This window comes from Sinocyclocheilus rhinocerous, unplaced genomic scaffold, assembly GCF_001515625.1.
Source record: "Sinocyclocheilus rhinocerous isolate Xijiao unplaced genomic scaffold, SAMN03320098_v1.1 scaffold258, whole genome shotgun sequence".
In the NCBI taxonomy this organism is placed as follows: domain Eukaryota; kingdom Metazoa; phylum Chordata; class Actinopteri; order Cypriniformes; family Cyprinidae; genus Sinocyclocheilus; species Sinocyclocheilus rhinocerous.
In genome coordinates this window covers 1,113,633-1,126,607 of record NW_015634010.1, presented here as the reverse complement: position 1 = coordinate 1,126,607, position 12,975 = coordinate 1,113,633, and the positions used below count along the sequence as shown (strand labels likewise).

Sequence of the window (12,975 nt, the reverse complement as noted above, 5' to 3'; positions counted from 1 at the left end):
TAAAACAGTACAAAAGTAATATTTATTATTTTGTTTAATATTTTTATTCAATAATTAAATACATTTATAATAATAATAATAATAATAATAATAATAATGATAATGATAATAATAATTATTATAATCACAACATGTTGGGCAAAATTGTGCAGTCCTACAAACAAGCACAGCAAACTGAGAACTTTAAAAAAAATTATTATTATAGTTTTTTCTAAAATTTTAATCATAAAAAAAGTGCAATTTTATTTTTTTCCCTCTCAAATCATGTGGTGTTACTGCAATTATGGGCATTAAGTGATCCTAAACATTAAGATTGCATGTTTCACTAACCTTAACAACATTAAAAAAAAAAGGTAATGGACATAGGGATCCCTTTCAGGCATTTAAAACAGATGTGTTGGGACAGGAGGACAGAAAGAGAGATCGAATTAATGAAGGAATGACTGAAGGGAGATAAAAGGTGCGAAAGATCTGTTTGTATCAGAGTAGAGGCTTCATTAGTGTCAGAGAGAGAGTGTAAAATAGTTTCGGGTCACCGCTCTGAGCTCCAATAACGCAGGGAACAGGGAGCACATGTCCCCTATGATAACATTGTCAGCTCAGACATAGCCATGTTTACTCAGCAATTTACTGTCAGTCAATTCAAAAGGGATAAAGACATCAAGACGTGTGTGTATTTGTGCTTGTTAACATTGCCCTGTGGCACTGGACACGTTAAGACTTGCTCTCTGACAAGTTATAAGCAGTGTGGCACCCATCTGGCTACACAAAGCAAAGAGAAAGTGTGCGAGACACACACAAACACAGAGAAGTGTCAAAATGACCAAGAGTCTGTTCAAATTCCCGTAAAAATTTACGTTATGTGTTTGTTACATAAAAACATTGTTTGTGAATTAGCCTGAGAATGCAGCTATGTTTGCTAACTGGTCTTTATAGCTGACAGGCAAAGGGCAAACAAGTTAACCTTTCTATATATCATTATTGACCAACTGCTGCTCCTTGCGTCTTGTTGCTCCAAATTCATTGACTTAACTGAGGAAGGACCATGCTAGCCCTGCATCAAGAATGCTAAATGTATGTGTGTGTCACAGTGAAGGGCAATATTGAATAAGCTGTTTCAATAAGTCAACACTAGGGGGCACTGCAGAGAGGTGCTTATTCAAGCTAGCTGAACCAGTGCAGTGACTTTTCAAATGTTATTTTGTAAATCAGTACAAAGATATTTTTTTATCTCTTCAGGTAATCAGACGTGAGAAATGCCCTCCGCCCTTGTGTTCTCGTTTTCATGCTCATATGGAGGCCTGGCCTGTCCGTTTCAGACCCCCACATTTCCTAAACATGCATCCCAGACCAGGGCCTAATCCTCTGGGGCAAAAACAACGGCAGCAGAGTGCTCCCCAACCTCAAAGATGTCCAGGTTAGTACTGATATACAGTCCTTTTACTGATATATTTTCTCAGGCGTAGAGCACAGCAGGCACAGGGGTTAAATTTAACAAAGTGCCCTTGCTCTAATGAAAATGAAAAAAAAAGAACATTCATATGCATCATATATCAGTCGTTATTTGAGCTTCTTAATTAAATCAGTCGTTATTAGTTTTTTTTTTTTTTTTACCATGATCGACTGATATAAAATCGTTCATTTATCAATAAATATTTTATCATTTATTCATATAATTGTGCATGCTCATTTCCACATTTACATTACCCCTGCCATCAACTTTGCTTATTTAAAGGTAATCTTTAAAAAAAAACACAACAATAATAATTTAGCAAATCTCAAAATTAACATCCATTTTTCATTCTCTACAATATAATGTGTTGCCTAAATTCACCTGTAATATTTAAATAATTCATTTATTTAATTTTTTATTTAGACAAAATATATAAATTTAAATGTACATAAGACTATATAAATGTATATAAATTTAATATGACTTGAAAATAATTATTGACTTATTGATCAGTATTATAATTTTCATATCAGTGTATCCCTTATTTATATTCAGAGAAACTATTCGTATTGAATAACAGCAATTATCATTCAGTTTTGAAATGACCTTCCTCACCAAAACAAACTAATTTATAGCCCGACAGTGTACCATGTCTTGCTCAAATTAAACCAAATGATCTGAAATTGAGCTACTGTTAAGAACGCAAATATGAATATAAATGAATGTCATGCATCCATTAAGCTCATATATGCATGTTTACTGTGGTGCCGCCCTCCTAGTGGCCTGCTACTTCCATTAGGCCTCAGTGCTGTGGTGTGAAGGTATTTGGATAAGATTGGTCATTAACGCACATCAGGACCATGTCTTTCAGAGCGAGCTTGGGAGTCAGCAGTGATGGGAGCATTACTCTACATCACAGGCCAAAACTAATTATACAGCCATATGGTGCTCGGAGACTCTAACAACAACCCCGACCTGCCTTTAGCTCCCCAAGGAGAGCAGGGGGGCGAGGCCACAACAGTGCGATATGACACATGTCGTTCACACACATACATTTTGTGAGTGTGAGACTGTGACAGATGGACTAGGCAATGATATTGTAAGAACAGCAGTGCAGCTATGAGCTTTCCAGCCTCTCTCTCTCTCTCTCTCTCTTTCTCTTTCCCCTCACTCAATCCTTTTCTCTCACTGTTCTGTCCTCTGACTCCTCAGTGACACAGACTGAGTGGAACAAGAGTGTATTGTGTAGGGGCCTCTGGTCTGCTTCAACACAGGCCCCTGCTGGGGGACTCACAACATACTGCCCTGGGGGACAACAAACGATAAGGGACGAGAGCCAAAGGCAGTTGGTTTATTGGTGTACTTTTTTATTTTTATTTTTTTTTGCGTTTATTCGATGACCAAAAACAACACTAATATCCACAGCACAGAGCTGTCAGCCTGGCAAGATAGATAGATAGATAGTTTGTTTGCTTTGCTGTCATTGCATCCATAATTAGCTATATGGGGTTTCTAATCCCAATTATGAGAATGAGTTCCTTCATATAGTGGTTGCAAGTGGTAATTATCATATCTTAGAGTCACTCTGCATACTGAGATGGGAACTGGACAGCTGCTCCTGCAGAGGGGCAGAGTTTTCGAGGGGAAGGGGGTGTCTGGGGCCCTTGTTAGGAACCAGGGGCCCGCAACAGGCAAAAGACTGTTTGCTCTGAGGCTCAGTGGAGTAGGGCAGCGTCAGCTATTGGGCTGGGTGGCCTTTGCCTCTCTCCTCTCCTTTTTAGCTGTAAATGATGATGAATACGCTTTCCTCCTGACCCTCATGCAGGACCCCCATGTTAATTATTCAGGACCTCTTTTTGTGTGCACCCCGAACAATGCCTGTCATTAAGCCTGTGTGTGTGGATGTACGTGAGTGTGTGTTTGAGTGTGTGAGTGTGTCCTGTTCATCTCTACATGAGACAGCTGCAGACTGGGCGCTCTATGCTGCGGTATGGTTTGTTTAGTGAAGGATTTCTGCTCTTGTGCATTAGCGATGCCCTTTCTCATTTGCATTTTTGAGTAAAGATTCCCCAAACCTCATCCTGTGGTGCGACCCTAACCTTGACCCAGATGTAATCTCCCCCTTGGCCAGGGGTTTCCAATCCTGCTCCTAGAGGACCACCTTCTTGCAGAGTTCAGCTCCAGATCTCTAACCAACTAAAAGAGTTACTAAACTTCCAGTCAGGTGTGTTGGAGCAGGTTAAAGCTAAACTCTGCAGGAAGGTGGCCCTACAGGAGCAAAATTGGAAAATGTGCCACAGAGATGGGTTGTCCTCATAACCACATTCATTTAAAAAGATCTCAACCTCTTCTTTTCCCAGATGTCAAGAGTAACCAAAATGTGGATAATTCCAGCAGGAGTCAATTCAGTGTGGTTCTACCGCATGTACCTGGATGCCCTAATCCAAGTAGAGCTTCTCCAGAACCTCCAACAAGTCCTTCTCTGACACTCAAGTTTGTTGATCACCCTCAGAAATCCCAAACCTCCAATACACACTTACAACTGACAGATGAGGAAGAAGATGCATGCTCTGCTCCACAAAATCTGAATAAAGGGCACCATGAAATGGCTGAAGAGGACACAATGACCCCAACAACTCTGTCCACCCCGACAACCCCAAGCATCCCAGCCACCCCAACTACTCCTGGCACCCAAAGTACTCCAAGTAGCCCAATTACTCCAGGCACACCAACTTCATCTGTGACCCCAAATTCTCTTTCCAGTTTTAGCTGCCCTTCATCAAGCCAGTTCAGCCGTAGCACCGACCTGAACAGTAGCTTCTCAGATGCCCTGTCAGGTACACAGTTCTCCTAACATTGACTTTGAACACTTGGTTATCATCTAAAATGAAAATGTAAATGATGCATTTAAGAGATCCTTGATTGATTTATGCACTCTCTTTACATTGCCAGTGAGCTTCAGTGTTGACCATTGTGAAGACAATAGTACAGATGACGAAGATAACCATGCTTCTGACCTTGACCAGAATAATTATTATCAAGAGGGCTGCTCTACTTCTCTTCCTGAGCTTCACTTTAGCTCTGCAGGAAGTTGCAGTCAGGCCAGCTCACGAATAGACGTCCTTCAAGCACGTCTCTCCAGATCTCTCACCTCCTGCAAACAAGAAACACCTTCCACTTGCCTGCCAGACACTCCAATTTACACCTCCAATACCCCTCAATCTCGGCAAAACCCGGTCATCCAACAGTCCACAAATGAAACCTTGCATAGACGCCCTGGATCCAGTCGGTCTGGCCTGAGTATTCATTCACAAAAACCTGATTGCTCAACAGTGGATAGTCGATCAGAATGGAACCTTTGGCCTGTGCTTCCTCCCATCGTGCCACGGCAGGATGAACTGCAAGGTGAGTTTAAACATAAACACATTGTTCTAAACATAAGCTAATTATAATGACTATCCTTATAAAAGGATAAATTTACTTGAGAAAACTGTAAGCTTTTAAGAATTCAATATTGATCTACGTGTATTTTTCTGACCCCTATTTTTTTAAAGAATAAAGTTCACTGAATTTTATTAGAAATTGTGCTTAAATCAAGAGATAAAAATTGTACCAGATTCAGAAAATTTTTTTTTTAAATGTTCATTTATTTTGAAAATGTTTTATATACAGTAGAGATATATTCTCTGAAAACCAAATTATAATATTGTATATAGTGTAACATTTAATATTTTGCTTTGCAAGTAAATTTATTTTTTAAATATGTTTATGTATTTTTACTGTAAAACAGGACAAAAGTACTCATAAAAAAAAAACTTGTTTTGTTTCGCTTTAATCGTCATATATTTTAATATATGAATTAAGACATCATTTATGAACTTGGCTCAAGGTTTGCTATTCTTCTGGGGACATTTTTAGAAATTCCATCCCTGAAAGGCAAAATCTGATGTCATATACACACACCCCTACACACACTGTACGCTTTATTAGATTGAGTCTTGCATATTCATCCATACACGATGGGGTCAGTTGGGCCAGCAGAACTGAACATTCACCGTACCTCAGACATGAAAGAGAACAAAAGAAAATCAAAGTCCTACACCACGACCATGAGCTTCGACTTTCTCTACACAGCGACTAAGTCATAAATATGGCAAAGAGCTTTTCTCTTCTGCTCTTTACTGAAAGCAGAGGGAAAGCGAGGGGATTCTTTTGATGGGGAATCAGGCTGGTACCGTTTGATTTCCCGGTTCAAAGTGGCCAAGGCCTTTACAATGGGGGACGTTGTGGGGGACGAGGGGGGGGGAGGCAGTGATGCCGGCTGCGTTGTGTTCTCCCCTCTGAGCCTCAGCCTCCTGCGTTCCCTTCTTTTTTCCTCTTTTCTCTCTCTATTCTCTCCACTCCCTGAAAGGCAGACGTGTGGAGCGGCAGTCATAAATCTGAGCTGACTGCCGCCTCGCTGACGGGCGAACAGTGAGCGAGCCTCAGCTACAATGCGTATCTCTTAGATGCCCTCCGTGTGCTAATTTACCGTCCCCTGTAAGGATAAAGAGCCGGGGCACTGACATCTGACTCAAACTGAGAGTTCATGAAAGAGAGCAAACAATTCAGAAATTGCAGAGAGATTTTTTCGTCTTTTCTCTTTTTTTTTGTCAGAGGAGTGATAAAGTGACTATCAGTGTCTTGTTTGCTCACTTATGGGGCTAGACAGATAATATATCACTGATATGATAGTAGAGCTGCGGTTTAGTAAATTACTTCAAAATTATTGCAATGGGGGACGTCAGTGATCTTAACTTTCTTCAAGTCGGTCTGTATGCGGTTGTGTGTAAACAGCACTATATGCCAGTCTGGAGGTCTTTTTGTAAAACTGACCAGCTTTCCGCCACCAGATTTTTTAAAGAAATTAATACTTTTATTCAATAACGATACATTTAAATTGATCAAAAGTGAGAGTAAAGACATTTAGAATGTTACAAATTTACAAATCTGTGTCATTTCTGAAGGACCATGTGACACTGAGGACTGGAGTAATGGCTGATGAAAATTCGGCTTTGCCATCACAGTAAAAATGCATTAAAAATATTAAAATAGAAAAAAACTTTTTTTAAGTGTAATGCCATTTCACAATATTACTGTTTTACTGTATTTTTGAGTAATGCCTTGGTAAGCCATGAGACTTCTTTCCAAAGTCATTTAAAAAACATAATGGCCCCAATCTTTTGAACACTAGTGTGACTTTTTATTTCACAAAGAAAGCTTTATTAGGCTTTTTTGTACACACATTTTGAATATCAGGGCATTTGTCAACTTTAATGCCATTTTACCCCAAGGCCCGATTAATTTCTGACCCTGCCTTCATTCAACCTATAGGCTGGTGTACGCACTCCCTCACAGACTCATAGACCGTCTCAAGAAGCACTTGGCTGAAGATGACGGCGAGCTTGACAGCACCAATATGTTTTGAAGTGTCGAGTCAAGTCCCTCTATTGTATGTGTGAGTGGTAAGCCGAGGGCTGCTCCCATACAATAGCTGTGTGTGTGTGTGTGTGTGTGCAGGCAGACATGGAGGCCTTATTTGAATATATGTATGTATGTATGCATGTATGTATGCATACACACACATATATGTGTGTATGTGTGTGTAATCTATCTATCTATCTATCTATCTATCTATCTGTCTTATCTATCTATCTATCTATCTATCTACTGTATACACACACACATATGTGCGTGTGTGTGTGTGTGTAATGTGTCTGTATATGTGTGTTTGTCTGGTAGAGTCTAAGATGAAAATAGAATAAGAAATAACCTAAAGTTGTGCACACAAGCGAACTGTAGTGTTTAAAAGTATAAAGTTTACGAGTCACTTGACTGTTAGTTATGTGTATATCTTTTAATCTACACTTGTACCAGAAGCTTCTGGACAAAAGTCATTCTCAGGAACTGAGATATCCCTGCAGGGGAGGGTGTAATGATGGTGGTTGTTTTGCTCTTGAAGATATTACGATATTCAATCAGCCTAGAGCAATAATCAAAATCTGGCATGACAGCTGAGGAAATAGGTTAAAAGGTCCATTGTGCTAAAATGCAAATCCCTGCATAAAGAGATGTTTACACAGTATATTGCGTTTGTATTTACTCATCATATTTTTGGACCGTTTCAGATGAGAGTTTAATGGAAGGGACCCCTGACTCCCAGTCCGACAGGTCACAGTCTGATATCTTTGCTGAGCTGGATGATCTGGCCCCTCGCTCAAGTTCCTGTGTGTCTCCAGACCACCCAGCCGGGAGTCAAACTGACCGATCCTCACCTACCACAGGTAATACTGCCCAAACCATGGACACAATTCAAACAGAGGCTTTTTATATTGTCATTTTACTAAACAAAAAGAAGTGATTAAATATTACCGGGAAGAATTACTTTGTGTTAAGTTAACAATGTATTTTTTTTATATCCTATTTATTCCTGTGAGGGCATAAATGAATATTCAGCAGTCATTACTCCAGTTTTCAGTGTCACATCCTTCAGAAATAATTCTAATATGCTGATTTGGTGCTCAAGAAACGTTTCTTCTTATTGTTGTAAAAAACAGTTGTGATGATTAATATTTTTGTGGAAGCTGTGATACAATTCTTTTTCATGTTTCTTTGACCAATAGAACATTGACGAGAACAGCATTTATTTGAAATATAAAACTTGTGACTTATATTTGCCTTTGGTCACTTAAATGCACCTTTGCTAAATTAAAAAATGCTGATTTTATTTTTCTGAATTAAATGGGAAAACAAATCTTACTGACCTCAAACTTTTTTATAATATTTTATATATAATATAACAGCAATTATTTATTTATTTATTTCTGTTGAAAACTTTCAAAGTCAGAACAGAATTTTTTTTTTACCTTTTTGTTGTTTGATACTTGCTAATAATAACAGTTCTCCATAATTTTGATCCATTGACTTGCATGTAGCAAACAGAAGTTGCTCCATATTTAAGTTTTTCCAAGTAATCAATTTATTGTCTATGCAAATCTTGTGAATGAGGTTTCGCCTGTTTGTTTTAAAACTTGCATACTGGTTCGACATGCCATAATTATTTACTCTCTGTTTCAACAGAAATGTCCCCTGGTAAATACGTTAGGCTGTCAGGTGTGGAAAAATTCAAATATTGTAAGGTCCAAGAGATTAAAATCACTTGCTGCTGTGTAAACTTGGTTTACCAGCGTACTAACCGGCCTCGGCATTGTCTCACGGCAACATTGCCCCGCAGACATTTTTTCAAATGTTATCAAAAGCCTAATCCTTCAATTAGACACAGTCCCTGTCTTCACCCTGCCCTGAGGATTATTGCTGTGTTTGTGTGTGTGACCAATGTGGTCAGAGAGAGAGACGGTCACAGAAACATTACCTAAGTGAATTATTCCCTCACAATTTCCTCCTGAATCTTGACAAGGTGTTAAGCATTTCCGGGTGCCTGTGTGACCTGACCTCCTGACTTGACCTTCTCACCTTTCTAGCTTCCTCTGGATGACTAACATGTGCTTGTAATGCAGCGTTCAGCTGCATAGACACCAGCCACTGTAATGCATGTCATTGTGTTCAAATCCATATGGAATAACTGTCAGTCTCTGTCGCTGAGTAGTTTTTTTCCTCCTTAGAAAGGTTTTTTGTGCGTATACAGCATATTGAACAGCTCAGGGATTTAGACCAAGATTCAAAACCAGGCTTAGTGGTGTTTACGAGTTAGTAAGTCTTTTCAACAGCAAAGTTGAGAAGGTGAAGAAACTTTACCAGTTATACACATGCTATAGTAATGGAAAATCTCAAAGGAGATCTCTCTATCTCATTTTTTTCTCCTAGACACCAGTGAGATGGATAATTTTGTTTAATACTCCCATTTCTCAGATTTTTATCCTAGGAAAAAGTGAGTAATCGCATATGTGTCTTCTAAAACCAGCATATATGTGTTTTGGATGTTGGTGTCCTAGACCAGCACCAAACCAACACAAACTAGCTGGTCTCTTCAACAGGGTTTAATATGAGCAATGTTATCAATGCATTTTATACGTAACTATACTCCTATTTGTTTCTAGGAGTTATTCAATATCTCATTTGATATTCAAATGAGACATAACTGAGAGCAATACATTTTTCATCTGAGAACATTAAAAAAGGGGGGGGGGGCTTTTGCTCATTATCCCTCAAACAGGTTCTTAATTACATTTTTTTCTGTCAATTTGTCTTTCTTCCACTTTGTCTGTGTTAAAAAATAGACACGCCTAAAACTCTCATGGGCCTGTTTATGGAGGTATATCTCTGAAAGGCATTGTAATGGTTAAATTTTAATTAAGTGTCTGTAAAAATAACGTGTGAAGTGCTGAGATTCAAGGTTTACAGTAGAGTGTGAAAGTAGAGTGAATTCCCCCAATTGCTAAAAAAACCTCAGTAGTGTGGGTTGGAGATTTGCATATGTGGCCCATATAGTGATAGTGATCCTGTTACTACAGGGTGTGACTGTGAACACAGGACCCTTAGGACATGATGAAAGTGTGATCCTTAACCCTCTTTAGTAAAAATAAATAAATAAATGAACAGAAAGGTATGTCTAGTATATAGATATCAGACATGGGCACATTTCACATGACACCTGTTGTAACAAGTTTCTTCAAAAAGCTGGCACGTTAGAGCCCAAAGGGGGAGGATGCGATAATGTGATAAAGGTGATCTTGATGTTTATTTAGGATACTGTTCATGCATCTGAAAATAAAAAATAATTATTACATTTATTAAACAATTTATTCAAGATCACTTATTTTATTATTTTATATAAATACATTTGATAAATATTAGTTAAATATTTGAATATGAATTATGATATTATTTTGTACAACCAGAGCTTTCAAAAAGCACCACAATTACATGTATTTCTCATTATCTCTAATTCAAATCACTCTTCCAAATTTATCACAGATTTGACAAAAATCTTTTATTTTCCTTGATTTATCTTTTATTAATTCTAAAAAAAATAATGTTTTTATATCACATCCACATCAAATTAGCTCTGACTGATATACATGTTCTTCCTATTTTTTCACAGATCTGAGTCCTGGACTTGCGGCACTAACTGTGGGATGTGATTCAGGTGATCTGGGATCTTTGTCCCGTGTGCAGCTCCTGCTATTGGAGCGAAGAGGATCCGAGAGTCCAGGTTCCATCCCAAGCCCTGAATGGTGTCATACTCTGGACGGGGAGGGGTATGAACCTAGCCTTAGAGTCTGGAGCTCGGGCATTCCCCAATATTATCAGTCCACAGGTACATTACATATCATATAGCAAGCTGCCAAGCACCTGTCCAGCGTAGTGGTGAATGTGTGCGTCCCTTTGTGTGTGGGTGTGTGCATGTATAAGCTTGCCTGTCTGTGCGCATATTTGCGCATAAAAAGACTGTAGCAGACGCATTGGACCCTGCTATCTCTCCCTGTCACCTTTCATCAGACTGTAATGTTTACATTCACGAGCAACAGCGCCTTGATTGCCTTTAAATAACTCTGAAAAATAACAGTTAAGAGGGGGGCAAAAAATCCCAAAAGGAACGGTTGATTTGAGTTGGGGAAATTTGGCAATTGTGCTGTGTAAAGGAGAGGGCGTCGGGGAATAACGTTACGGGTGTGCCGATTGCTGGCCGTCCTTGAGAGTAATGTTTTTAGTATTTGTGTATGTGTATGTGTGTGTGACCCCATTGTGACCGTTACCTTTGAACCAAAGCCGGCATGCCTCTCATCTGTTCGGCTACAAGTCCTTAACTGAAGCCATAAAGATGTAGCGGTTTGTTACTCCTCCTCCAAAAAAAAAAACCGCTTTATGGAGTTATGAAAAAGTCATATTAATCAAGATAAAAAACGGGTCAAGTTTATCATTAACCCAAAACCTCAGTTCATCCACACGTCTGGTTGCAATGGCCCCCTATCAGGACGTAATCCTGCGATGCGGCTATTGTGCATTGTTCAGGCGCAATCCACAGATAAAGGCACTACAAAGGAAAACCATGTGCGCCGGATCAGATCTGGGTGCAATCTTGATCGGATGTGTTTTGAAATAGTGTTAATGTGTTTCTAAAGTCTGGCACAAATAAGCACGGCAGCGCGTGGAGGCCAGGCTCCTCGCTAGGTGTGTCTGCACCTGGCATGCTGCGAGTAGACAGGTGCTGTTGCGCGTTTGTGAGGCACCATTTCTATCAGTATTTGCAGAGGGATTATGAACCTTCAGTCATGTCAAATACAAGGCATTAATCACTCACTATCATACCTCTTCTTGCATTTCTTTTGCACTTGTATATTTGGTGTGCCCTTGTTTTCAAGCCATGTGTGTCTATTTGCAGCCCTGGACAACCACAAACCATTAAGTGGCAGAAACAGCAGCCAAGATTCTTTGGCAACTTTCAAGGGACGTAGAAAGCGCCCCGGGGTGAGTATGTCGCTCATAAAACCATTTCAACACACACATAAAGGAATCTATGAGCCACTTTATGGCTGTCGTTGCTGTATGGAGGCGACTGGGGGATTTCTGCTTGCTGCTAGGCGGCAGGTGTGGGGCTAATAAGTCACTACGGATGAGAAAAAGGTGCAGTCGCTTATAGAAAAGAAAGTTGGGCTTTTCTGACTTGCCATGCTGATAAGGGGGCTGAATTTTAGGACATGGATGTGCCACAGCTGGGTCAAAGGCCAAGGTTTAGGGGGTAAACAATGTCAGCGAGGGGTACGGGGACTCAAAGCACTGGATGCAGGTGCAAAGGGATGGAGGCATTAATCTTTCTTTTATGAAGGAAGGAGGAAGGCAAGGGGAGGGGTATGGTGGCCGAAACATGAATGTGTTGTAAGTTGCCGTCAATTAAGTTTCAGTACAATAGATTTTCCCCAGGACAGATTACTGTCGACACTAGGGAGGCCATTGCTTCTTTGCAGCACAGCAGGGCCCACACTTAGCACGGCCATGGCCGCGAACACACACATTCATATTTGGTGGTTATGCATTTCTGTCCTGTTTGTGTGTTAATTGTTGTGCTTTTAGCTCATCAGTATGGAGAGTGGATCAAGGACATCATCCTATTGTTCTCTCAGCTCAAGTGTGTCTGAGAGTAGCTCCAAGAACCGAGAAAAACCCACCTGTGAGGACCAAGGTGTGCCCCTACTCATACCACCTAACATGTAGCTGTTACAAAGGATTTGATTACAGTTGAGAAATGACACGCGAGTCGTGACAGATGGAAATGATAACAATTGTCACATTGACCCTCTCACTGTTGAAATACAGGTTTGCTTAAAGGAATATTCTAGGTTAAGCTCAATTTGTGGAATTGTGAAAAACAGTAATACTGTGAAATATTCTTACAATTTAAAATAACTGATTTGTATTTTAATGTAATTTAAATGTAAATTATCAATGTGATGACAAAGCTGAAGCAGCCATTACTCCAGTCCTCAGTGTCACATGATCCTTCTGATATCATTCTAATGTGTTGA

General features: G+C 39.6%; 1 protein-coding gene across 1 annotated transcript in view; it reads left to right on the top strand.

Moving 5' to 3' along the window:
• The first annotated feature begins 1,390 nt into the window (after nt 1-1,390).
• LOC107744937 (cell wall adhesin EAP1) overlaps nt 1,391-12,975 on the top strand; it is a 17,624-nt gene continuing 6,039 nt past the window's right edge. The window contains exons 1-7 of the mRNA XM_016558767.1: nt 1,391-1,417; nt 3,814-4,290; nt 4,406-4,858; nt 7,621-7,776; nt 10,554-10,769; nt 11,835-11,920; nt 12,524-12,632. Coding sequence (XP_016414253.1) covers nt 4,059-4,290; nt 4,406-4,858; nt 7,621-7,776; nt 10,554-10,769; nt 11,835-11,920; nt 12,524-12,632 — 1,252 coding nt within the window. The 5' untranslated portion in view covers nt 1,391-1,417; nt 3,814-4,058. The remainder of the gene's footprint in view (nt 1,418-3,813; nt 4,291-4,405; nt 4,859-7,620; nt 7,777-10,553; nt 10,770-11,834; nt 11,921-12,523; nt 12,633-12,975) is intronic.